The sequence below is a fragment of the Camelus bactrianus genome, chromosome 13, assembly GCF_048773025.1.
Source record: "Camelus bactrianus isolate YW-2024 breed Bactrian camel chromosome 13, ASM4877302v1, whole genome shotgun sequence".
NCBI lineage: Eukaryota > Metazoa > Chordata > Mammalia > Artiodactyla > Camelidae > Camelus > Camelus bactrianus.
Window position 1 is genome coordinate 45,510,334 of NC_133551.1, and position 25,609 is coordinate 45,535,942.

At 53.6% G+C, this 25,609-nt stretch overlaps 3 protein-coding genes across 4 annotated transcripts in view; 1 reads left to right on the forward strand and 2 right to left on the reverse strand.

The window, feature by feature from the left end:
* Window positions 1-668: 668 nt before the first annotated feature.
* Window positions 669-3,323, reverse strand: FOXD2 (forkhead box D2). The gene has a single exon (XM_074376525.1). The coding sequence runs from the start codon at window positions 3,187-3,189 to the stop codon at window positions 1,729-1,731; it is 1,461 nt and encodes a 486-aa protein (XP_074232626.1). The 5' UTR covers window positions 3,190-3,323; the 3' UTR covers window positions 669-1,728.
* A 276-nt stretch (window positions 3,324-3,599) lies between these two features.
* Window positions 3,600-25,609, forward strand: part of STIL (STIL centriolar assembly protein) — a 129,671-nt gene continuing 107,661 nt past the window's right edge. For both annotated transcript variants that reach the window (XM_074376524.1, XM_045513766.2), the window contains exon 1: window positions 3,600-4,016. The gene's annotated coding sequence lies outside the window, so the exon portion shown is untranslated. The remainder of the gene's footprint in view (window positions 4,017-25,609) is intronic.
* Window positions 20,425-22,149, reverse strand: FOXE3 (forkhead box E3). The gene has a single exon (XM_074377809.1). It carries the CDS (start codon window positions 22,147-22,149, stop codon window positions 21,187-21,189), a length of 963 nt encoding a protein of 320 aa, XP_074233910.1. The 3' UTR covers window positions 20,425-21,186.

The following is a 25,609-nucleotide window of genomic DNA, read 5'->3' on the forward strand; positions in this document are numbered from 1 at the left end:
GTCTCTCTGACTAGTCCATGTGCCAGAAGTTGCGAAGGGAGGAAACGCAAAGAAGGTCCAACAGTGGCCAGAGAGAAAACTCTTCTTAGAGACACAGAGATACGACAGAACCAAAAACACAGAGACACGTTCACAGACACACATAGAAATAAAAACACAGATACCCTGAAATACAACTGATGCCCCCCCAAAAAGGACAAAAAGCAAGGATATATGACAACCCCCAAATACAACACAAGCCCCGTAAGAGCCCCCACATACAAAATACGCATCAGTAAACAGCTTCAAATTGTACTTAATAAGTATAGTGTCCATGAGCACCCAGACCTGCCCAGGCCATGATAAATTCTAAACTAGAAGGAGATGAGAAACCCCAGGTGCATTTGAAACAAACCATCTCTGCGGAACCCCAGGCAGAAACCTTCCTAGGATCAGAGCGAAAATGAAAGTGCCAGAGGGGCCATAGGCTTCCCAGAATCCTGGCCCTATTAACAGCTGATGGCCAAGGCCACAGTGTCCCCTGTATTTGATAAGCCCAAGCCCTCCTTTGCCGGCCTGGGCTGCCCAGGGCCCTTCCTCACTCCCCTCTGCCTAGGAGCTGGGGGTCTTCTGGGAGAGCCCGAGCTGGAGAAGTGGAGTACAGGCAAGCAGAGAGAGCTGGTGACTGCTGGAGTTAATGTACATTTATTCAATTGACACCGATGGGGGTAGGGGGAGACAGGTTTTTCTTTTCTTCCACACGAACCATCAGACGATTTCACAGAGTCTCCCCAAGCGGAGAAGTCTAAATCAATGCACACCCAGGACAGAGAACGCAGATAGCAGCCCGCTGTACAGATATTTACACATAATTACAGGACCCCCTGCCACAGGATGTGCCCTGGCCCACCCCACCCCCACCTTTCCAGTCCCTGACCCAGACCCTCCTCTCCCACCCCGACCTCATTGCCTTTAGCTACAATAAATATCCCAGGGCCTGGGACAGAGCAGACCCCTGAGAGGGCTGCAGGCCCTGGATGGCTGGACCCAGCCGGCCACGGGGAAGGGGGAAAGTTCCTTCAAAAGTACCCAACACAAAAGAGGAAGGATTTTCCTCAAAGGACTGGGATCCCGGGTTTGCGAAGGGATTGTGGAGACCCCTTGCTTCACCTCTCCGTTCAGCTTCGTTTGTGTAGACACTGCTTTAGGCTTCCAAGAGAACGAACTTCCTTGGAGAAAAGCGGGGGCGGGGGTGAATTTTTCTTTTAAGCAAAAGCAGATAATAGGTGTCTTTAAATTAAAATATTGTAAATCAGGGCCTCAAAGTTGGAGAAGGAGTGAGGGAGAGGCAGAAAGGGAGACCTCTGCGCATTTGGTGTTTCTGGCGGGATCTGCAGGGCCTGGGCAGGCATCTCTCCGAGAAAGCATTCTTCCGGGGAGGCTGCCGACAGGCGCAGAGACTGGGAAAAAGCGAAGACTTCCCCCTCCCCCTTTTACTGCTCAAACTGGAATTGGATCATGGCTTGCGACCTCGTCCCACAGAGCAGGGCCTCTCCCTGAGCGATGGAGCCCGCTTCGTCCCAACTATCGGAGAGATTCTAAGCTTGGAGTCTGAAGTGCCAAGTCACGCGCGCCGGCCCAAAATCTGGAGACTCTTCATAAATAGACTCCCGGAGCTCCGCCGGGACCGCAGGAGCTCCCAGGAGAGACTGAGGAGTGCGGGCTTAAGTGGCCCAGAACCCGACAAGGTCAGAAGTGGCAACCACTGAGGCCAGCAACTTTGCCGGCAAACGGGGGCCCTGAGGACAGGAGCGCGTCCCCGTGGTGCGAGAGGCGGATGTGGCCGGCCACTGGAGCCAGGGCCGGAGCAGTCAGCATGGCCAAGACCTGGGTTTGACCCCCAGGACCCGCGGCCGCTGAGAAAGGCGATCCTGGGGAGCCCTCGCCTCCGCCCGGGGGTGCTGCCCCGCCGCCACCGTGGCCCATTATGTGGTCTATAGAGAAGGAAGGCCTCTGCCCGGCCGCGGCGCCCCCGCTGCCTGCACCGCCGCCCGCGTCCGTCTTGAGGCCCTGGCGCAGGAGTGCTGTGCCTGCTGCGGGAGGGCTCAGGGAAGCGGGGTAGAAGGCTTTGGCGCAGCCTAGCTCCGCGCCCAGAAAGGCGGGCAGGCCTGCGGGGCCAGGGCCTGACCCTGTGCCCGGAGCAGGCGCAGGGGCCGGAGCCGAGGCTGCGCCCGCGAAAACCGAGGCCGTCGGAGGTCCGGGTGGAGGCGCTGCGCCACGACCTGGGGGTACCGATAGCTGGCAAGGTGCGGCGGCCGCGGCAAAAGCGAAGGCGTGCGGGTGTGGATGCGCGTGTGGGGCCGGGCCCGGCGGGGGTGCGCTGTAGGCCGGGAGCGCTAACCCGTAGCCGTAGCCGTAGGCGCCGTAAGCCGCGAAGCCCGGCAGAAAGGCGCCCGGGTCCCCCGCCGCCGCAGCCCCGCCGCGCAATAGCAGCTCGGGGTGAGGGTGCGTGTGTGGATGCGGCGGCGGCAGCGGCTGCCGCTTGAAGCGCTTGCGGCGCCGCAGGAAGCTGCCGTTGTCGAACATGTCGGCCGACTCCGGGTCGAGCGTCCAGTAGTTGCCCTTGCCCGGGTTGCCTGGCTCTCGGGGAATCTTGACGAAGCAGTCGTTGAGCGATAGGTTGTGGCGGATGCTGTTCTGCCAGGCGGGGAATTTCTCCCGGTAGTAAGGGAAGCGGCCACTGATGAACTCGCAGATCTCGCTCAGCGTCAGGCGCTTCTTGGGGCTCTGCAGGATGGCCATGGTGATGAGCGCGATGTACGAGTAGGGCGGCTTCACCAGCGGGCTCCGCGTCGCCGCGCCCCCCGACGGCGGCCCCGGCCCGGGCCCCGCCGCGCCGCGAGCCGCCGCAGCGCCTGGCCCAGGGCTTCCCGCTGCGGCCGCCGCCCCACGGGGCGCTAGAGCTCGGGGCTCGCCGTCTGAGCACCCGCCGGACTCCTCGTCCTCAGCGGCGTCTGCCTCGGCTTCCTCCGGTGGAGGCTCGGGGCCGAGAGGGAGCACGTCCCGGGGGGCGCGGGGCCCGGAGCGGGCAGGGAGCTCCCCCCCACCGATGCCGCCGCCCACCACGTCTATATCTGCGTCGGCCTCGGACAGGGCGGCCGGGGAGCTCTCGGAGGACATGATCTCGCAGCAGCAGCTGCCCAGGGTCATGGTGCCGCCGCCGCCGCCGCCGCTCTCCGGCTCCGCTCCGTTCGCGGCTCCGGCTCCGCCGCGCTGCCTCTGGGGCGAGTGTGTTTTGCGCGCGGGCGGGGAGGGGGCGGGGGACTGAGGCGGGCAGGGAGGGGTGTACCCCAGCTCCGCAGCGCCCCCTCGTGGCCCACTCGGCCGCTCTCACCTCTCAGTGAGCACCCGACTGGCAGCTCTCATCGCTTCCCCGGGAGCCCGAGTCCGGGCCCGCTCCTAGGGCGCGGGCGGAAGGAGCTGAGGCCTCCCTTTACCCTGCGGGTCTTGGCCCCCAGTTCCCCCACGGGGTGGGGGTGGGGGGTCGAGGGATTAGCCCCTCCCGCCTGGCGGCAGCCAAAGGCGGAAGAGCGCGAGCCCGGGGCGGAGCTCCTTGAGCGGGGCGGGGCGGGCGGAGTGCCTCGGCGGCGGGGCCCGGCGGGAACAAACAGCCGCCGCCGCGGGAGCGCGGCTCGGGTGGCCGGAGGCGGGTCCTTCTCTTCCCCGCAGACTCCTCAAACTTTCAGTTCCCAGGAGCCGCTGCCCTCAGTGCGCTCAGCCCTGGATGTTAAGGTTCACGGGGACGCCAGCAGGAGCCCGGAGCAGTAGCGAGAGTCCCCACCCATTATCTCCCCAAGGCAGTGCCCGGGCCACCAAGGCCGAAGCGCAGTTGGCGCGCCAGCGGAGCCTGAGACGCCGGGACCGACGCCGCCGGAGTGGGGCCTGCCGGAGCCGGAGTGGCTTCCGGACCAAGAGGAGACGCACTTGAGTGATCGCGAGGAGCAAACTTGGCGTTCTCAGCCTCGGTCTTCGGAGAGGTGAGAGATTCCGGCTGCGCCCCTCTCCTCCCCTCCAAGGCCAGGACCCAGCCACCCATCCCTTTGCCTCGCCGCAGGACTCCAGATGTGGGAATGTGTGCGGGGAGACCCAAGGAGCGCGCCGCCTGCCCGTAGCCCGCTTCCCCAAGCTTCTTTGGGGCGCTTTGATCGCATTTCGGGAGCGCGGACCCGTCCATCTCTCTTCAGTTTGCCTGTATCCGACCTTTTTCTGTCTCGGTATCCGTTTGTCTAACTCAGGCTCTGTGATTCTGTGTTTCTCTCACCCTCGGTGAATCTCTGCTTCTATTTCCTACGGAAACCCTTTATTTGTTTGGATGTTTGTTCGTGAATCTGAGAATTCCTCACTCAGTTTCTCCGTTTCTCCCACCACCAGTCGCACGGCAGGGCCCCCACCCTTTTCTGGCTGGACTTGTAGGCTCTACAGACAGCAGGACCCCCACGGAGACCTCCCTCAATGAAACCTGACCTCAGACGCAAGCCAGTGTTGCCTTCATCTTTCAGGATCCTGTGCACACAGTGTTGGTCCTGTGCCCTTTTTTCTTACCAGCTGGGTTCCTGCCCATGCCGTTAGGCCTCCTTCTCCCCTGGCCTCCCTCCAGGAACCCAGCAACTAGTAGCTCCAGCTCAGACTGGGTCCATCGCAACCTCTGGGGGTGACAGAGGAAATGGGCACTGGAATTGGGCAAGTACTGAGCGGATGGATGGGCTGATGCCCCAACAGCGCCCCGCAGTGGTCAAAGGTCTGGTATGCGAGGCCCGAGACCCAGCTGCGCTCAGCTGTCACAGGCTGTAGGACAGTCAGCAAGTTACTTCCCTTGTCAGCCTCAGTTTCCTGCTCTGAATAGTAGTTGAGCAAAGACCCTGAAGCCGGGCTGCTGGGATCCCAGTCCTGGCTTCACCACTTACCTACTTTGTAATATCTTTCTATAACTCTTTGCGCCTCTGTTTCTTCCTCTGTAAAAGTGAGGTTAAAAGCATCCATGTCATAAGTAATGTGTAAAAGTAGCCATATTACTATAGACTACTTACAAAGAGGATATTGAGGGCACTTTGCTGACTCCTGGGGAGAGAGAAAGGGGTTGGGGGTAGTGTAGTCTTTCACCAGGATCTCAAACCCTGGTCTAGCCTTCGGCTGGGTTACTGCTGCTGTCTAATCCTCTCCAGTCACTGTGCTGAGTAGGTCCCCTGTAGCTAAATGCTGGGAGCGGGCCGGAGGGGATTTGTAGCCCCTGTAGGCTACATCTCAGCAGGGCATGTGAGGGTGGATGAAATCTCCCTTTTGTCCAACAGCACCCTCCAACCTAGTGTATTCCACAGGTTGGGCAACAGACACCCAGAGTGGAGGAGCAGGGAATCACCTAGTCTTCTGCAACATGACAGAGCAGGGCCAGGTGCAACTCTTGTCACGGAATTCTCATGAAAGGTTCTGCATCCTCCCCAGCCATCTAGCTAAGAGCAGAAAGAGTGGAAGGCAGGTCTGGATATTCATATCCTATGAGAGCAAGTCTGCTGCCCCCCACCTCTTCTGGGACCTCAGACCAAGGGGATCCCCCAAGTGTGCTGAGTCTGCATAAGTAGACTGTCCTTGGGAGAAAAAGAGGTCCAGTCCTCAAACCATGGCCAGGAAATTAGACAGGGACCAGTGGCCCTGGAATCAGAATTTCCAGATGATAGGACCCTCCAGGAAAAAAGGAAAAAAGGCCTTGGAGAGAAATATTTTGCATGAGTCCAAATAGACTCACACTTCCAGGGTTGCTGAATTTAGCATATTTATTTTATCTGGCAAACCTGTGCCTACACCAAGCTTGCTAATTACTACATGGAGCTCTCTCTGACACTCGCAGACACCCCACATCATCCACCACACACACCCCAGCTCCAACCCAGCTCGGCTCTGCTAATGTGTAAGTAAATGGAGAGAAAACAGCATTGGCATCATTTCAGCTCCATCTCACTTTCTGAATGTCTTCATTTTTAAAATGGCAAATGTGAACCAGTAGCTTCTTTCCTTTCCAGCACTCTCCTGGTTCCCCAGGCTAAAGCCCCCTGCCCAAGCTCAGGGTAAGACTGACTGAGGCATTTACTGACCAAATATCCTGGTTCTAATGCTCCAGAAAAGACTCTATGGAGCAACTGCAGCCACCCCCCCCACCTCTGCTTGGCCCTGCTGCACACTCTGTGCTCCTGAGACCCAGGTCAAGGGAAGGGGATTACGCCCCCTCCAGCCCTGCTTACATGGAATTCTTAAAGAATCAACCAGATTCTTCAGAACACACACAGTTGTTCTAGGAGTGGAAACTGAGGCCCAGGAGATCATGTGACTTGCTAGGCTTCTGAAGGGCCCTGGGTTGGGCTGGACCCATGTGTACAGACTCCCAGCCTAGGACTCCTGTTTACCAAATAACTCTGCTTAACCCCTGATGGAGCTCCACTCTTGCCTGTGGGAGAAGTGTTTCTGGGAGCCTCTCACCCATCCCAAGACTCTGGGCAAATTTGATTTTTAACAATGCCAGGAGTAGAAGCACTAAGGCTAGGAGAAGGGCATCCCACATTCGGGATTCGTTTAGTTTCCTGCCATTCTCCCATGGCTCCAGTCTTTCCTGACTGTAGGCTCAGCCTCTTTGACGTCTTCGGGTCTTGTCTGCCACTCCCCTCCATGAAAAAGTGGATGCTCCCCCGGAAGCCTGGGCTCTAGCACCCATGCCTGCAGCCTCCAAGATGCAGAAGGTGACAGACTGCGGGTCTTGGTTATAGTGTCACTGGTAGTTCCCGGCCTCCCTCTTCCTCTGTCTCACTATTTAGCCACCTCCCTCGATCAACCCAGAAACGATTGGGATGAAGCACTGGGGGGGGGGGGCGGGGGGGGACGTGTTTAGGGGTTTCCCCCTCCAAAATGTTCGGAGCACCGGGGAGAAGTCGGTTCGTGTTTATTGTGATGTGTTGCTACCGATGGCGCCCCTTCCCTTATGGCTCCTCCCTTCCCTTCTGGTCCCTGTCGACGTGCTGTTCTCCCTGGCTTGCGGGAAAGGAGGGCTCTCGGATAATTGTAAGAATATAATTAAGTCAATCGAGAACCGGCCAAGAGTGGCGCTGAGCTAGCTAGAGGCAGGGTTGCGGCACGAAGGTCTTCCGCGGCCTTTCCACGGTTCCAGCCCGGTGAGCGCAGAGGTCCGCCCCCGGTGCAGCCCGGCTGCAAAGTGCCGCCTGAGGACCCCGCGCCTGCACACGTCTCTAGTTTATTCACAAACCCAGCCAGCCTCGGGAAAGAGGCGGCACCCGCGCAGCCACCCCCTTTTCCAGCCCCTCCACGGGGCCGCAGCTCTGGAGCGAAATGGTTGTTTGGCCGCAGTGGGTCCATCTCCCGACCCCTTTTTCCTCCAGATCTTCGCCTGCTCAAGAGCGATCGGCTCCGTTGGCCCCGGGTGGGAGGAGGGAGACTCCAGATCTTGTGACCTGCAGGAGCGATGCGGCGGGGCTCCCCACACGCGGGAGCAGGACTCGGGGTTAAGAGTTCAGGGAGACGCTGGCCTCTCTGCAAGCACAGAAATGGCAGGGCCTCCGGTGCGTCCACTTTCAACTTGAGCCCACCTGCCCAGCCCAGGCACCGGCTCAGGGGTCTACACCTCGGGTAACTTACACCTCTCGGAGGAAATGTCTTTCTCCCCTTCCCGTGTGCATGGCCACTGCCCCAGGGCTACGTGGTGGGGACTCGCAGGAGCACCCTCGAGCGCCTTCACTGCGCAGTGGCCGGACCAGGGCGCTGCGAAGCCTGTGCACTCTTGTTCGTTCGCGGGAAGAGGGTTGCAGGTTCAGGAGAAGGTGGAAATAGTTCCGCTCCCACAAGCACCCGACCTGGGACGCCGGCTTTCTCAGCAACTGCGGTAAGGCAGGCCCCATGCGCTTATGAGATGTGCCGCTGGGGCAGGGGAGTTGGGGGCGCTTCCAGGTGTGTCGGGACGTGGGCCTCAGGTCTAAATGCTCTCCTAAGTACGTCCTGGTTCCTGGCCCACGCGAGTGTTTCTGCGCCTCCGGGCCACGGTGGCTGTGTGCCCGAGTACGTCCCTGAGCGACCGGCGCCCTTGCGGGGTCCTCCCCTCCCGACCGCACATCTGTGCAGGGGACAGCCCTGGAAGGCTCGCCAGCCAGGACCACAGCTTCACCTCACGGCCTGATAGGGCGCGACCTGTTCGGGGATTCCAGACCCGCTCCGGGCCGCGGCGTGACCCCGGCGGGGAAGGAGGATGTGAGTGTGTGAGCCTGGGCAGAGGACTGCGCCGTGGCGTGAGAGGGAGGAGGGGTTACAGGAGCCTCTTGTGGAGAAGCTGGAAAGACTAACGGCGCTGCCTCCTTCCTACCAATTCCGCGCAGCTTGCTGGGGCAGCAGTGCCTCAGGAACGGGACGGCCTTCCACTGCCCTAAATTGGAGCCAGAGGTGCAGAACCGTGTGAACCTGGTCCCCTACGCTACACATACGCGCGCGCGCGCGCGCATTTAGCCTTTCGGAGCCCCAGGCAGGGTAACTGGTGAGGCCATAAGTCCCCGCTCAGGCGAGGAAACACTGCCATCGCCTGAGCCCTCTGCAGCTGCTGCGGAGCCGCGTAAGCCCCACCAAAGTGGAGCGAGGGGACCACGGGAGTCCCGTCCCTGCCGCGAAGACGCTGGTGACGGATTCTTGGGAAACAGCGACCCCTGGAGGAGCCGCGAAACCACACGAAGAGGCAGGAACGGGATGACTAGGTCGGGGACCAAAGTGTCCCTTCCCCAACCCACTCCTTTGAAAATAATCCAGAGACTCATTACCTCAGGATTCCCCTTTGTGCATACTTGCTTCCTTTCCCAGTCCGTACCCAGGCCTCAAATCCTGGCTTAGAATCCCGACTCCTCCAGAAAGGAGCCTTCTTGAAAGCCCAATTCATCTTCCCGTCTTCCTACTTTGAGCTCCTCAGAGCCTAAAGCCTGAACTCGACTCTAGAGCTAACAGCACTAGCAACCTGCTTTCTGCCTCCCTTTCTCCAAAGAGACCATTGGTCCATCCACTCCACCCATCCTTTGCATTCCATGCTGGATGTGTTCTCCAACCACCTGCATCCCTGCCACTACCAGTAAAGAATGAAGTCATTTATTCCAAAATTGGACTGTAGGTTTTCAAAGTTAGTTTCAAAGATGGGTAAATTAAGACCCAGACCGAGGACTGACTTCCCCAAGGTCACACAGCAAATTGATTGCAGAGGTGGAACTAGATCCCAGACTCCCATTTCCCAGCCCAGAGCATTCTCCCTTTTGCCTGCATGGCGAGGGGAAATGCAAGAAGGAACGTGTGTGTCTGTGTGTCTGTGTGTGTGTGTGTTGGGGCAGGGATGAGGAGTCTGCTCCAGGATGGGGCAGTAAGGAAGGACGGCAGGGCAAAGTTGCCCCGGGAGGTCAGACTCTTCCTTCCCCCCAGCACTCACCCAAATCAAGCTACTCTGAAAGGCTCCAAATTTCATGGGGTTGGCTGAGTGTTTTATACTGGGGCTGGGAACAGCTTCAATTCAGGCAAATACCACCCTCTCCTCTGCCCTGGAAAGGGAGAGGGAGACTGTTAATACATACGCACAGGGTGCAGCTGAGACCTCAGATCAGCAGGAGCAAGCCACTGGTGCCTGCAGTTAGAAAGTTAGAGGAGAAGCTGGGAGGGTGATTTGCATATAATTTGTATGCGGCTCCAGTGATACATGTCCAGCAGCCTGAGACCTTCTCAGAGGGGCTTTCCTTCTGCAAGACGTGTGCTTCTTTGCACAGACTACCAGGCAGACTGGCCCCTGCCTCCTTGTCCAGCCTTGTCTCCAACCCTTGTGCTGTATTCACACCTGATTTACTTTTTCTTACCTCTTCACCTTTGCATGCAGTTCACTCCTGCCTGGCTCACTCCTAATCCTGTGTCCATTTCAAATGTCAAGCTCTATGAGCTGCCTCCCCCAACAGCATCCCACACTGGTCAGGCTGTGGAGGGGCCCTGCCTCTGGGCAACAAAAGCACTAATTCCCTCTCTTGTCATGATTTGTTTCCTAGTCTGCCACCCTCTGGAGACTGTGAGCTCCTTGAGAACAGGCATTATGTTGTCTTCATCATCACTGTGCCTCTTCTACAAAGTGAGGATAATAGTTGTACCTACCTCACTGAGTGGTTGTGAGATCAAATGAGAATGCATATCAGGCACTTAGCCCAGTGCCTGAAACTTTGAAAGAAGCTCAGTAAGTGCTCCCCACCATGATAACCATCATTATTAAACACTCTACCTCCTGCCAGGCATGAAATCCAACACATAGTAGGTACTCAATTAATGTTAGATATGTGGATACGTGAATGAATGAATGAATGAATGATATGACTTATTTCTGACTCTTTCTGGGACTTCCCAGAAAGTTATCTTACAACATTCAATTAGAAATATGTGTTCTCTAAGGACAGACATTATTTCTCCCCCATCAGTCCCATCCCTGAAGGGAGGAGCACATGTTCCCACTGGAAAGAGTTTTCCATGATCCCTGATGCCAGCAGTCATTGGCTTTCTCTTTCATGCTCTCTGCCTCAGTTTCTTTCTTTTAAAATGGTTCTGACCAATCAAACCAGCCAAACCCTTCCAAAATCTTCAGGGAACTCTCCATCACTTGTAAGACAAAACTCAATCTCCTTAGCATGATGAGCTGAACATGCTCAGTCTTGGGATGTCTCACCTCTTTGTTGGGGAAAACCTCCCCTCCTGTATTCCATGTGGTCCTGATGAGACTGTTTAATCTCTGCGCCCCTCACACTTACCTCCAGGAGCCGCCAGGCAACCTGGCTAGATCAAACATAGCATTGTGAGTCCAAAGCCAAGTGATAGGTCTAAGCAGGAGTAAGTGACCTAAGCTGAGCCAATCACTCCTATAAGATTTGATATAAGGACTCCGGGGCTCTGGGAGGGTGCTTCTCCTTTTGGGTCAGAAGATCAGCGCATAGGTTTCACTGCCAGCAGCCAGCCTTCCTGCCATGTGGAGAGAGCTGTTGGACATCAGTGCCCACCCACAGGAAAAAAAAAAAAAACACCCTAAGGAGACAAAGCCTTAGTAACAGTGTCAAGTCCTCTGGCTCTGCCTGAAACTGGAACCCTTAGACTTCCCAGACATTCTAAAGATATTCCCCTTTTTGTTTAAGGTAGGTTGAATTGAATTTCTGCTAGTTTGAGTTTAGCTTCACAAACAGCAGAGCCACAGGGGAGAAGGATCCTGGATTCCTGAGATCACAGAGGAGCCGTACCATCCTGAACTGCCTGCACAGACTTTCATGTGAAAAGGAAATAAACTTCAGTCTTGGTTAAGCCACTCTCGTGGAATTTTCTTTGGTGGCGGGGGAGTCTGTTACTCACAACTAAACTTAACCTTAATTAATACAGGGAATACAGGGAGGGATGGGGCAGGGTCCCATAGACACAAAGGACTGGTCTGGGATTGTCAGCCTGGAGAATTAAGGGCTCAGGGTTCACACAGCCTCCATCTTCAAATCTCTACAGGGCTGACCTGGAGCAGAGAGAGACCAAGGCAAAAGGGAGCCTGAGATTTGTAAAGAGACTGGACTTCTGTGAGTCTAGGGAAGGAAAAGGGTCCAACAGGGCTGTCCCTCAGAGATGCAATAGTCTACTTTAATGGTAGTGAGCTCCCCATCACTGGAAATGCATGAGTAGAGGGTAGATAATCACTGGGCAGGAGTCGTAGTGGCATTTAGGTGCAGCAGAAAGAGTACAGGTCTTAGAGCTAGGTTTAAACTATGTTCTCACCACTTATTAGTCTGAGACTGATAATCTCTCTAAGCCTCTGTTTTCTCATTTGTAAAGTATCCTGATAGCTGTGCTGGAGACAGAGACCAAGAAAATGTCCTGGCGCCACTTCACAGGGGCTTCTGAGGCCCATGCTCTATTTGGAGCCAAATATGAGTCAGGATGCTTGGTGAGATTCTTCGCTCTCCTCTCCAACCTTGACATTTTTGAGGATGCCTGATCCAACCTGCCAGGAGACTTCACCTCTCCTGCCCCACTCCCACCTGTTTGTTTATGAAATTGGAGAGGTACGTGTGAGCAGTGCATCCTCTGTTCTGGACGGCCTGGATCCAGGGTCAGGGCTCTTAACTACTGTGCTCTGTTTATAATTCCAAATGTGGGCAATTGCCTTTCACAGCAATAATAATCATCATGTTTCTGCACAGCCCTGCCCTGCCCAGGCTCCTGCTCATCTCAGCCTAGGTTAGCCCCAAATGGTGCCACCTGCCACGTGAGCTGACATCACAGATCTGGGCTGACCCTGGGGTTCCCAGGCTACAGAGGGACTTGCTTTCAGCCAGGAGTTTGGCTCCGCCATCATCTCATGCCTCTCACAAGGGGCTCTGCTTGATCTTCCCTCCTCCACTTCCTCCCACAAAGCTGGGCTACTTAGATTTGGGGGATTCGAGGCAATAAAGTAGGAAATCTGAGGCCAGAGGGGAGCAGATCTTAGAACATGATTCTATGATCAGAAGAAAGGAGTCCTGACTGGGGCCCAGGATGAAAAGGGCAGGGGAGTGGAGATGGCAGCATCTGGCAGGAGGCCTGGAGGCTGGAACAGTGGAGGTCCAAAAAGCCAGTTCCCTCCAGCTGCCACCAATGCCCAGGATTTGGGGGCAGAAGGGAGAAGGAGTCATCACCCTGGGTGGATTGACAGCCAGAGCACAGACCCCACCCAGGGTGGAGGTGGCAAGTGCCCAGAAGCCAAAAGCCTCTGTGGGAAAGCCACTGGGGAGAAGGGCAGTGAGGTTTGAAAAGGTGAAATTCTGACCACAGTCACCAAGTGACAGAAATAAAAAAGGACAGCTGCCAAGAGAGCCAGTGTGACCACACAGGGAGGTTGGTGTCTTGATAAGGGCTGTATGGAAATGCACTTCTAGGGACTGTTCCTGCAGATATACCTGCACACATGACATGGGCACAGGTCTCATTGCAGCTGGTTTGGGAACGTCCAAAGGTGGACAACAATGGAACTGTCCATCAGTAGGGAGCTGATTAAGCAAATAAAGGCACATCTACATAAGGGAATAGTACGCTATGTAAAATAGAATAAAAAAGTTCTTCATGTATTGATTTGGAAAGAGTTCCAAGATACATTGTGGAGTGAAAAAAGTCAAGATACGAAACAGTGTGAACATTATGCTTCCAACTGTGTTTTTTTAAAGGAGGAAATAATGTATATATGTTTTGTTTTGTATATGCAAGAAAAAGACCTAGAAGGATGAATAAAAACTAGTAACTGATTCCCTGTTGGGTCAAATGGGGAACAAAAGAGGAAAAGACTTTCCACTGAATACTTTTTTATACTTTCAAAGCCAAGTAAATGTATTTCCTATTTAACAAATAAATAGTTTAAAAGAAACAATGGAATCATCCCAATAAATAAGACTGAGTCTGCAGAACCTAAGAGTAATAAAAACCATTACTATGTGCTGAGCACTTTCTCAGGGCTCCAGCCTGAAAATACGGGTGGTGGCTGTAATGTTGAAGGCAGGGACGTGACAGCCTGACCTGGTGGGTGGCTGTGAGTGTTGGCCTGCCACCCTCAGGCAGGGCAGTAGGCAGTCTGGAAGCTTGGACCCCAGACTTCCTTTCTACCTTGCCCTCCTTCTTCTCTTCTGTTCCCATCCCCCTGTCTTTGCCTCCTCTCTTGGTCCCACCTAAATTGCTTTGGAAGTTGTCCAACTTTTTCAGTCTGTCAGTCTGGACAGGAGTTGGGATATAGGAAAAGGGATTCCAGAGGAACTAGAGCAGCAGGCCCTCCCCTCCCTTCCTTCAAAACCCAAATCAGAGCTCACCTCCTCCAGGAAGCCTTTCTTGTGAAATCCATCAAGCCCCAGCCCCCTCACAACTCAGGGAGACCATCTGATGCCCAAGGTGGGCCCTGTGTCTCCCTGAAGCAGGGTCCAGGCCTCTTGTTTCTAATTCTCCTCCACCCTCTAAACCCTAAGTCCAGCCGCCGGATCAGGGGTGACTCAGGCCAAAGCCAGGCATGCCCATCCCTGGCCAGGCTGCCCAGTGCAGGATACAGTGGACAGAGAAGACACAGGCCCTGTCCTGGGAAGCCCCCAGCCAGGTGGGGCAGAATATCCTTGCCCACTGTCACAGTGTTATGATCAGTCACAAAGGCCATCCCAGGCAGAGCAGGCAGAGCACATTCTCCCTGTTTCAGAGGAGCCTGAGGCCGAGCTCAGGGTTTAGACCCAAACTGGTGAGTGACCAAGGTGACCTAATACCTCCCTCGTCTTGTCAGCATTGTGCACGCTGTATTGTCACCTGCTGATATTTGACTCTTCTGAGCAGAGCAGTATCTGATTCACCTCTGAGTCCTCAGCTGGGGTGGGGCACACAATCAGGGAGTTTGCAGAGACTTGAGAATTGCTTTGAAGGACAGAGAAAGGAAAGGCCTTTCCTAAGTGTGTGACCGGGGTCTAGATCCCAGGTTTCCTGACCCCGGCATTGCACGCTTTCTTCTGTTTCCCTCTTACAGAGTAGATCAGTTCTCTGCACCAAAGATTGTCCACCCTACCCCCATTCCAAGCCCCTCTGTAGTAGGTTAGCTACCAAGGGCTGCCAAGAAGAATGGGGGAGGATGGAAGATCTGGGAGGGCTTCCCAGGGGAGGCAGGAACTGCAGCCAGTTTTCCTCTTCTGAAATAAATAATTGGGCTCCCCATGAGCAAGTGCCTGTCAGCTGTAAGAAGCCACCCCCCAGCCCAAAATAGCATCCAAATATATCCTGGCTTGTTTCCACGGATTTCCTGCTCAAATCACGTGCATACAAGGTGGCCAATAGGTGGCGCTTTTGTCTCCGCAAAATTAATAAGAAGGGGGAGGGGACAGGAGTTTAGGGAGAGGGGAGAGAAGTGGGGAGCATCCAAGGGGGAGGAAGTGGAAAACTGAAAGAAAAAGGAAACTGGAACCTGTCACTTGGCTTGGAAAAGTAGCTTTCAAGATCAGGACTATGGGTGTGAGTTGGGGGGACACAGATGTTAGGGTGAGCTGAGGAATTTTATTGGTGTCTGAGGCTTTCCATCCACGCTTCCACCTCCACTGGCCTCTTTCTCAGAGGAAGAGAATGACTCTGGAGTCAGGCAAACCTGGAGTCTGGTTCTGAGTCAGTCACTTTGCAGCTTGACCTGGTTAAGTCACTTAACCTTTATGAGCCCCAATTCCATCATCTATAAAGTGGAGCTAATAATTCTAATAATGTGATCCTGCATTCCAGGAATAAACTGTACTTGCCTGATGGTGCATTTTTGTAATACACTACTGGCTTCAGTTTGCCGATACTTCGTGAGGAACTCTGCATCTTCTTTCGTATGTGAGAATGGCTATATTTCACATGTTCATCCCTTCTTTATCAGTTTTTGATAACATAATTAAGTAGATAAGATTGGGATGACTTCCTTTTTTTGTGTGTTCTGGAACAATTTTTATGACTAGAAAAATAGCTTCCTTGATGGTTTGACAGAATTCACAGGTAATACGGGCTAGCCTAGGTGCTCCCTAGTGGGAGCAATGGAGGAATGGTCTCTGACAGTGTTTTCTGTTTCTTTTGTACTAAGAGGTCTATTGAGATTAGTTACTCCTTAAATTAGGCAAGCCAGATCAGGATGTCTGCCAGCCAAATGCCCAGCCCTAAACTTTCAAGGTGTGCATGAGCCTGTGATTAAGTGGGAAAGTATGCAACCTCCATGTGAATAGGAGGGTTTTAGCCAATGGCTGATTGTTTCTTTATCTTTGCATATCTACTTTTCTCCACCACTGCTTCCACCAAGCCACCATCCTTTCCTATCTGGATACTGGTCACCACCCCACCCCAGAGCCCCTCTAACAGCATATTTGGGGCTATGACATTTCCTCTGAGCACAAGTTTGACTGCATTCTATGGATGTTAATATGTACTGGTCTCACCTTTATTAATTTTAAATAGTCTATAATTTTAATTTCCCTCTAACCTAAGGGTTAAGTTTTTAAATTTTCAAGTAGGTAATTAAAATGTGGGCCAAGAACATGTTCTTATACATGTGTGACTTTTGAACACTTATGAATGTGTGTTTTCATTCCAATAATAATCTTAATAATCTTAAATTTCATATACACATATTCCAGATCACTTAGATAACCTCCTATCACAAGTATCAGAGACCTGATATATAGAGTCTTCATTTCCATTTATTATCAAGTAGTGTTTCTTTAATCTTGAGATAAGGCAAAAAATGAGGTAGCCTTTATAAATAAATGCTGTGTTTGGGCCTGTTGGTGGCATGGCCTGCTACATGAAGGAATGCCTGCACTTCATTCAAAAGAAAAAAAAATGGTGGATGAATTTAGACATCACGTGGTGCAAGGCACACCAAACCCAAAGACCTGCAGTGGAGGAGTCAGGGCCACGTTCATGGTGCACGGGATTTAGTTTCAGCAAAACAATATCTTCCTTTACATTTGATTAATGTAATGAATTTGAAATTTTATTCTGAAGCTCTGAATTTATTAAAGAATTTTGTTTTATAGTGATAAAACATAAGTTTTACATAAGTGATACAAATCTAAGGAACTTATACCTGCACATACTAAATGACATTATAATAAAAATTTAAAGTCAATACTGGGGGTCCACACAATTTTCTTCCTTTAAGAGGAGACCACTTTAGCCTCTTGTATCTCACAAAATCCTCCCTCTACCTCGTACTTCTAGGAATTCCCAGGGAGGTACTTCACGCGGGCTTAGAAGCCAACCCTTTCTCCCTGTTCTTTCTCCCTGCGGCCCATTTTTTCTCCTGCCTTCTCAGATGAAGCACAGCCCTGAAAATTTCCTGAAGGAGCCTCTCTGTTGATATACTAGTCTGTGTCCCTGCTGAGGATGTCACTTTCCTAGGTACTTAATTTTCCATGTACCAGGGTGATGTTGGCCAGTTTCTTGAGCTGGAGCCAACGAGCCCTCTAACTGGCTCAGCGCTATCCTGGGCCCAAAGCCATCCTTCCAGTATTCCAAGTCCCTCTAGATCAGGAAGAAGCCTGGCCTCAGCTCACCTATAAGGATTCTTTATTCCTATAAGGAAATCAGAACCATTCCCCTGCCTTAATCCTCCAGCCAAAACTAGGTAGTACCTATGTAACTCAGGAAACAATCTCCCATTCCCTTCTTCCTCAGCCCCTCCAAAATAAAAGTCCACAAAACACAGCTTTGACTCAACCATTTCATCATCAAAGTGAACACTTAGCTTCTCATGCTAAAATAATCATCTTAATTTCAGATGTGCAAAATTTCCTCCCAAATTGACCTTGACTACAATAAAGAAATAAACCAAAAGGGAAGATTGGAATCCCGGAAGCACAGGATCCAACACAGGATAGAGATGGAGGGAATTCCAAGTAATTCTCAGGAAAACGGTGAAGGGAAATTTCAGGTCCACATCTGGGCAGCAGACATGAAGCGCAATCAGCCCAGGCTGGAGCTGGAGGACACAGGGCTCTGGGAGAGATGCCCCCAGGAAAGGAAAAACACAACAACCCAGAGTGATGACAGATTTCCTGATAAGTTTGGCCTCATGAAAAATTGTGCTATTAGAAGATACGGGAAGAAGATTTAGCCAGAGGAACAAAGAAAGCTAAGCAAATGAAAAAAATTAGGCATTGACTCCAGGAAAAATCAAAAGTTGCACCAAAGGGGAAAAAAAAAAAGAAGTGTAGTCATGGTACATTGGCAGCTTATCAGAGGACAATATTTATACAGTAATAATAATAATGCAAATGCTAAAAACTAATTTAACCAAAACTTGGTAATTTGGATGGGGATGGGAAGAGATAGAGACCTAGAGGTAAATGATCATCTACATAATAGGAAGTGAGTCATTACTGTTTTAAGAGAGAGGAGTGTAAGCATGGAAACATGGAAGTACGTTCCAAAAGAGACTTATGAACTGAAAGTAGATGCTTCTAGGGAACAAAGCAGGGGTCCTGGCAGTGGGGCAAGACACCACTAAAGACCTTTGATTGCTATTTGACTTATTAGATTATGTGATTGTTTCAATTTCAAAAAAACAAAAATTAAGTGTTAAAAATACATCTTCAGAGTAAAGATGACTTCAAGCTTTCTATAAAAATGAAGGGGGAAGTATTTACACATTTCTGAAGACTATTCAGATTATTTTCTCCAAAAGGGGGGAAGGGGAAATAATACTGAAATCTCACTTCTAGATTTTAAAAAGTGCTTGGTGTTTTTTAAAGATGGAATTGAATTAGGGCTTTTGTTTTGTTTTTTCAACAGCTCCTAAAGTGTCGAAATCACGAGGGCACTCTATGACATACAGCTTTCCAGACAATGAACTCTATAAGGGCATAAACACTCTCATATTGTGTCTGTATTGGCCTCAGAGCCCAGCACAGGGTCTGGCACACAGGAACCCTCCATGCTGTTGAGTAAAGGAAATTAAAGAGGCATTTTAAAAATAAAATCTTTCTGATTTTCCAGTTCAGTAGTGACCCTTCTAGTATTTCCGTGCAGACATTTCCCATCTCGTCCTCACTATTTCAAGATCCCAGGGACAGAGACCTGCAAGGCAGGGGCAAGAATGGAATTCAGAATTCAAGAAGTACTTCCTGGCTTCAGGAGAGTAAGAAGGGTCCTCCCCTTCACTTCTGGGGAAATTTCTTGGTTTTGGAAGGAATGTATCAAGAAATCCTGTGAAGCAGGGAGTGTTTCTGTAACACCATTTGGAGCAGAAGAAAGTTTGCATTTGGATCTCTGTGGAGCTCTACTCCTTAGAGAACTGAGGGAGGGACCTTGGCTACCTGCTGGGCCCAAGGGAGGGACAAAGGGGACCCAGTCTCCACCTCCATCTCTTTCACCTCTTTCAGCTCTTTTGCAGATCACTCAGAGGACTGCAAGTGAGAATGGATAAGAAGGTGCCAACATACTGTCAACCCAATAATTATTCAGTATGTCAGGCACAATTTTAGACACTAGGGATTCATTCAGTCAGTCAACAAATATTAGGTGAAGGGCTGCTATGCATCCAGCAAATTAGACCTGTCTCTTGCTCAAAGGGGTTAATAGCTGGGGGGGGGGGGCAGTCTATCCAGGACCTTTCATACCAGGCTGTGCATACCTACTGCCCTACCTCCAAAGAGGGCCTTCCCTGCCTTCTCAGATTCCCTGGATCTTTTTCCTCTGTGAGCTGCCTACTCTCCACTCTCACCCTCCATCACTGCCCCAGAGCTTTAAACTCTTGTATGTAAAAGAGGTGCCTCAGGCATGTCCAACATGCAAATCACGCTCAGCCTGGGCTCAGGCATACTGATCCCCTCCCATCCCAGCCTTGCCCACACCTAATCCAGGCCCTACCAGACTGAAAACCCTGGGGCAAAGGAGCTTGGAAAAGCCCGATGCTTAGCCTTTGGGTCAGCACCAGAGAGCATGATAGGGTCAAAGACCAACTCCCTCCCTCTTGACACAACCTCCAAGTCTCTGCTCAGTGCTGCCCTGTCCTTGGTGCTGGGGACAGTCATGAATCAGGTGGAACATCTGCTGCCCCAGCTCCTAATCCAGTAGGGGAGGTAAAACAGGGCCATAGCTGATGGGGCAGAGTCCAGCTCCAGTTCAGCAGGGCATGTATAGTTCTGCAGCCTGGTCTCACTCTTTAAGGTAGGGAGTTTTAGCCTTTTAAACGAGCCCCAGCCTTAGCCCAGTGCCTTTCCTCCAGAATACTGTGCAAACTAATCACGTGGGAATTTTGTTTAAACACGTAATTGGATGATTCAACCTGAGGCAGAGCCTGAGAATCTGCATTTCCAGCAAGCGCCCAGGTCCCTGTACCACACTTTGAGTGGAAGGCACTAGAGCTTTTGTCTCATTTCTCTGAAGGCTGATTGGTAATGTCTCTTCCCCACTGATCCATAAATTCCTTAAGGCAGGAATCTTGCCCATTTGTTTAGTGATGTATTCCTGTGCTTGGAACATTCAGTCAGGGCTTGCTGGAGAAGTGGATGCTCCCTGATCCACGGGAGCAGGGAATAATCCCTCAGAACACACAAACCCACTAGCCAAATACACTCACGTGCACGCCCCGTCTCATCTCTGCCAGCCTCTGGGATGCAGCAGGTGATGGCATTTTACCAGGCCTACTATGTGCACAGCTATGGCTTAATCACATCCTAATCCTACTTCCTGAACCTTTGCCTGATAACTCACAAGGGGGATCACCCCATATGGCTGCCCAAGATCCTGAACAAAGCTCCCCCACTATCTCCCCAGATCATTCCCCCAAGTCACCAGCCAGCACACAGAGCCCAGAGAAGGGTTTCTTCTTTTTTTTTTTTAATTAAACTAGTTTTAATTAAAAAAATAATACCCTAGTAAGTCCTAATTTTTTCCAGATGGTGGGGCAGCCCACTAACTCCCCTTTCAGTCAGGAACCCCTGGTGCTGATTGTCTCAGAAATGAAGAACTGTCCTCAGGGTGGGGAACAGCGCAGAAAGGTGTGTCTGTGCGGAAGAGGGGCGCTCTCCCTGTAAGAACCTGAGAACAGGCTGGTAAGTGGGGTGGGGGACACACTTGTTGGGGGAATGAAGGGAGGACAGCAAGGGAGTCATGGACCCAGGAGTCTGACCTCTAATGTGTTATAAAAACACCAAGGCAGGCTGAAGAAATAAGGAGCCAGTCGGGAGGAGGCTTGAGATGGAAGGTCTGGCTTCCAAAGGCTTGGAATTTGCCAGAAACCTGGGGTGGGGTCTCACAGGTGGTGATCCAGCTGCGGGAACATGGGACCCAAAACAGTGCTGGGGGCGGGGTAGAGGGGGAAGGGTGTACAGATGAGGGCTCACAGTGGAGGGAGAAGAAACCAGGACCTCATAAGTCGGATTGCGGGGTGGGTGGTGCGGAGAGGGTGCGTTCAGTCCGGTGGAGAGATGGTGGGAGGCGCCCCAGGGTTGGGGGACAGAGACAGACGGAACAAGTGTGCGCAGTCCATGAGGCAGAGCTGGGGAGCTCCGAGGTGCACTCCGAGCCAAGGTGGGCAGAGATGGGGGCTCCCAGTGCCCCGTCCTGGAGGAGGGGGGCCGGGCCGCTCCTGCGAGGCGGGCGGGGCGGGGCTCACAGGTAGCGCTCCAGCCCCGACGCGTAGCCGGGCGGCCGCAGGTAGGCCTCCCCGGGACCAAGCGGGCCAAGCGCGGCCGCGGGCCCCGCCAAAGCCAGCAGCGGCTCGGCGGGCAGCGGGCCGGGGCCGGGGCCAGGGCGCGTCGGCGGCAGCCCCAGGCGGTCGGGCGGCGGCGAGTAGAGCGGCGGGGAGGCGGCGGCCGCGCAGGGCGGGAAAGCAGCGTCGGGCGCGGCGCAGCAGGGCGGCTCGGGGGCACCCAGCCCCGCCAGCTCGGGCGGCAGGCTGACCAGGCTGTCGACGCTGAAGAGGCGCGCGGGCGGCGCGGGGCCCGGGGCGGCGGGGGGCGGCGGGAGCAGCGCGGGACCCGGGCCGGGCGCGTAGGGCGCGTAGGGGAAGGGCGGCGGGCCGGCGGCGGGCGCGGGCGGCGCGGTGGGGAGCGCGGGCAGCTCGGCGCGCTTGAAGCGCTTGCGGCGCCGCAGGAAGCTGCCGTTGTCGAACATGTCGGCGGCCGCCGGGTCGAGCGTCCAGTAGTTGCCCTTGCCCGGGTTGCCCGGCTCGCGGGGCACCTTGACGAAGCAGTCGTTGAGCGTGAGGTTGTGGCGGATGCTGTTCTGCCATTTGCGCGGGCTGTCGCGGTAAAAGGCGAAGCGCTCGGTGATGAAGCGGTAGATGGCGGCCAGCGTGAGACGGCGGCCCGGGGCGTGCGCCAGGGCCATGGCGATGAGCGCGATGTACGAGTAGGGCGGCTTCCCGCGCTGCAGGGGCCGCCGCCGCCGCCGGCCCGGGCCCGGAGCGGGCGCGGGCTCCGGCTCCCCGCGGCCCGCGGCCGCCTCCTCAGGCTCAGGCCCCGGCTCGGCACCGGCAAGCGGCGAAGGCGGCGGCCCCGACGGCGCGACCGAGGGCGGGGCCGGGAAGCCCGAGAAAGCGGCGGGCGGCTCCATGTCGCTGCGCCCAGTCATGGGGATGCGGCGGGATGCCCGCGCTCTCGGAGGGAGCCTGGGCAGCTAATCTTCCTTATATGGACACAGTCCCCCTCCCCCTGCCCCTCAACCAGGGGCGAGGGCTCTGAACCTTCTCCTCTGGCCAGCGCCTCCCCTCTAATTTGCCTTCCCAATCCTCCTGCAGTGCTGACAGTTCTCCCCCATCCCTATCCCCATCCCCACCTCCCACAGTTCACCCCTCCCTGGGTCACATCCCTTTGGGTCAGTCTTTCCCAGATCCAGCCTCATCTCTTCCCAAACTCCATTGGGTCAGTCCCTGGCCCTGGCCCCATCCCACTGGATTCCATTAGCCCCCCTCCCTTTCCTCTCCTCCCTCAACCTCCCCAACTTTGGGTCAATGCCAATCACAAATCCACCCATTCAGCTCACTCTCTGGGCCCCCTCCCCATTATTCTTCTCCCAGCTAAGTCCTGTCTCCAACATCTTTCTCTCCTAGACCCCTCCTCGTCCTTCCAGCCCCAGCCAGGACAGAGATGAGAGCAGCCAGGGGCCACCTTGCCAGCCCTCAGCATCCTGATGCTTTGCTGGTTGGGGAGGTGTCAGGCCCACCCTGGGACGTTAGGCAATGGAGAAGGAGGGGGCGGAAGGGGAGAGCAGGAGGTGGGCTTTGTCTCAGGGGAGGATGTTTCCTGGCTCCAGGATCAGCATCTCCTCTCTCTGCTACCCACCACCCCACAACCTTGTCCTATCTAGGCCAGCATCCTTTGAAAAAACAAAATCGTGAAGCCCAGCTAGGAGGTTTAGGAACTAGAGGAGGGACTACTTTAAATCAAGAGCCCCTAGAAAATCTGTAACTTACAGTTGCCTTTCTGGCTGCTTCTTCTCCATGCACCTTCTGTTCTGAGAAAAAGAACTCTCTTTCTCTCACATGCACATCACGCACACCGGGAAGATGCACGAAATAAAGCCTACACAGCCTCAAGTTCCAAGGAGCAGTCACTGGGTCAGAAAGAGACTCCTAAGTGCTTCCACAGACTGGAGGTCTGCTTACTGGCCCAGAAGCACCAGACTCACATCTCACTGAGGAAAGTGGGGTGTCTTAGTTTCTATTAAAACCTCGCTCTAGGAACCACCACCCACCACACCACACAGAAGAGATACAATCGCCTATTTCATGAAAACGTCACAAAGTGACAGGAAAGCTAGTCCTGGCTTGGACGGAACCAAAGAATGAAAGATCTTTGCCCCAAAGAGTTTTGTCTTGGGATAGGCAAGGTCAAAGGAGCAGGACTGGGAGTAGGTGAGGCAACTGAAGTAGCCTAAAATTAAGTGGATGCGCACTCTCAGGTTGGTGCAAGTGCAGAGTCAGCACTTGAGAGTCAACACCTCCTTAAATTTAGTGCCCCAGTTCTGGCCCTGATGTGGCATGCCCCTGGGTACAGGTGATCAGAGCTAGCTACAGCAGGCAGAGGGCCTGGGGCTTCCAATCCCAAACTTGAAGCTCATGGTTCCCGCTCTCCCAGCTTTAGTCTCAGCTGATAGCGCATAACAGCCACCATTACTGAGCATCGTGTGTGTGGTAAACGCTTATACACATTATCTCACTAAGTGTGAACACCTTGTGAGGTAGTACTGCTATTATCCCTGTTTTGCAGATGAGGAAACTAAGGCTTTGAGAGGTTAAGAGACTTACCTAACTTCACACAGCTAGAAAGTGGCAGAGTGGGATTAAACCCAGAGTTCAGTGCACCAGCACCAAGACTCTTCTAAGAACCGTTGTATTTTAAAGCTGACACTGTGAAAATAATATACTCTAGAGTCCTTCCCGCTCCCACAACTTCAGCTGTGAAGCTGGTGCCTAGCCTCTCTCCTGACCTCCAGTCACCACATCCAAGTGTCCACTGGACATGATCCTCAACCTAATGCACCCCTAACTCCAGCCTCCTCCCCTTCCTGCATTCCAGACCTCAGCCGATGGACCCCTTGCCCCTCACCAGCCATGTCAGAGCTATGGACATCATCTCAGACTCCCCCCTCTCATGCCCCACATCCAAGCAGTCTGCAAGTCCTGTCAATTCCACATGGATTCCAAATGCATCCCTCCTTCAGTTCCCCCAGCCTCAGTTTAGCCCACATCATTTATCGAACACTTCTTTGCCAGGCCCTTTGCCAGTGCTCTGGGGAGACACAGGTGAAGAGATTCACAGTCTAGTGGAGAGATGGACACATTGATGATTATGACCATGAGAGGGGCAGGCAGAGAAGGAGAGAGGAAGGAGAAGATGACAGTCAGAGATCTAGAGACACCACTCACCCCAAACATTGAGAATCATCCTGGTTTATACACAAACAGACCCCACCTCAGTACCCTCTCCACCTTGCATCCTACCGCCTGGCACAGGCCTTGGGAACACAGTGCAGTTACAATGAACAGCTCACCAAAGAGGAAGGCAAGACAAGCAGTTGCAGCAGCAGGGAACTTAGCTCCAAGAGCCAGGTCACCTGGACCAGTTGCTCATTTAAGCCTCAATTTCCTCACCTGCCAAAGGGGGACAATAATGAACCCTCTCAGCATTGTTATGAGATTCCTATGAGGTCATGTATGAAAGTGCTTGGCCCATGCTGGCACCAGGTAACAGATTTCTTTTTTTACTATGTAACTGGCATTTCCTGTGTTAAACCAGGAAGGGAAGGAGAGAAGCAGAGCCAGAGAAATGATTTCAGAGCTTGCATATTTACAATCAGGTGTAGCAGAAGCCGGCAGTTAGACTCAGGCACAGAACCAGAGCCACCATTTTTTTTCACCTTCCCTTAGGGCTGAAGCTCCCTCTGGAGGCCCCTACTACAGCTTCCTGGAGTGGGGGTGGGGGTATGGAGAATAGTTCTTATTACCTCCCCTGGCAAACTGCAATTTTCTTATACTTTAAAATTTCCAGTCTTTGTATGGAGTCTGGGGCATAGTATATGTTCAATAAATAGTACTGAACGTGTGGTTGGCTGTGCTCATCCTGGGGAGAGTGGGGGCGGGGAGCTGGGCCAAAGGGGTGAGAACCCAGACTTTTCCAGTTCTCTGTGCCTGCCTGGCCCCCTCCATTGGGCCTGCTTCCCGGAGCCAAGCAGGCCGGTGTCAGGGGGTGGCCCAAGGGCTAATCCGTGTTTTCAGCGTGGCTGGGCCCTCTTTTCACAGGCCCTGGGCCGGACGGGATGTGGCTGAGCATCCGGGCATAAGATGGCCAGTGAAGGCAGCCCCTTTCTCATGGGCCTGGATTCCAGGCGGCCCAGCGTCTGAGTGGAGCCCCTGGGGCGGGAGGAACACAGTGGCTGGGCTGGGCAGTCCTTTGTCTGACCACGCTGGGTGGATATTCAGGCTGGCAGGAGGGATTAATGGCCAGGGATTGGCCCTGGGGCCGGCCTTCCCACTGCCCTTTGGAGGCCAAAGGCCCAGGTCAGGGCACACAGTGTTGATGGCTCCCTAGAT

Bases quoted from the DNA above. Each gene is read 5' to 3' on its own strand.
- FOXD2 (XM_074376525.1), bottom strand. From the start codon at position 3,189: ATGACCCTGGGCAGCTGCTGCTGCGAGATCATGTCCTCCGAGAGCTCC.
- FOXE3 (XM_074377809.1), bottom strand. From the start codon at position 22,149: ATGACTGGGCGCAGCGACATGGAGCCGCCCGCCGCTTTCTCGGGCTTC.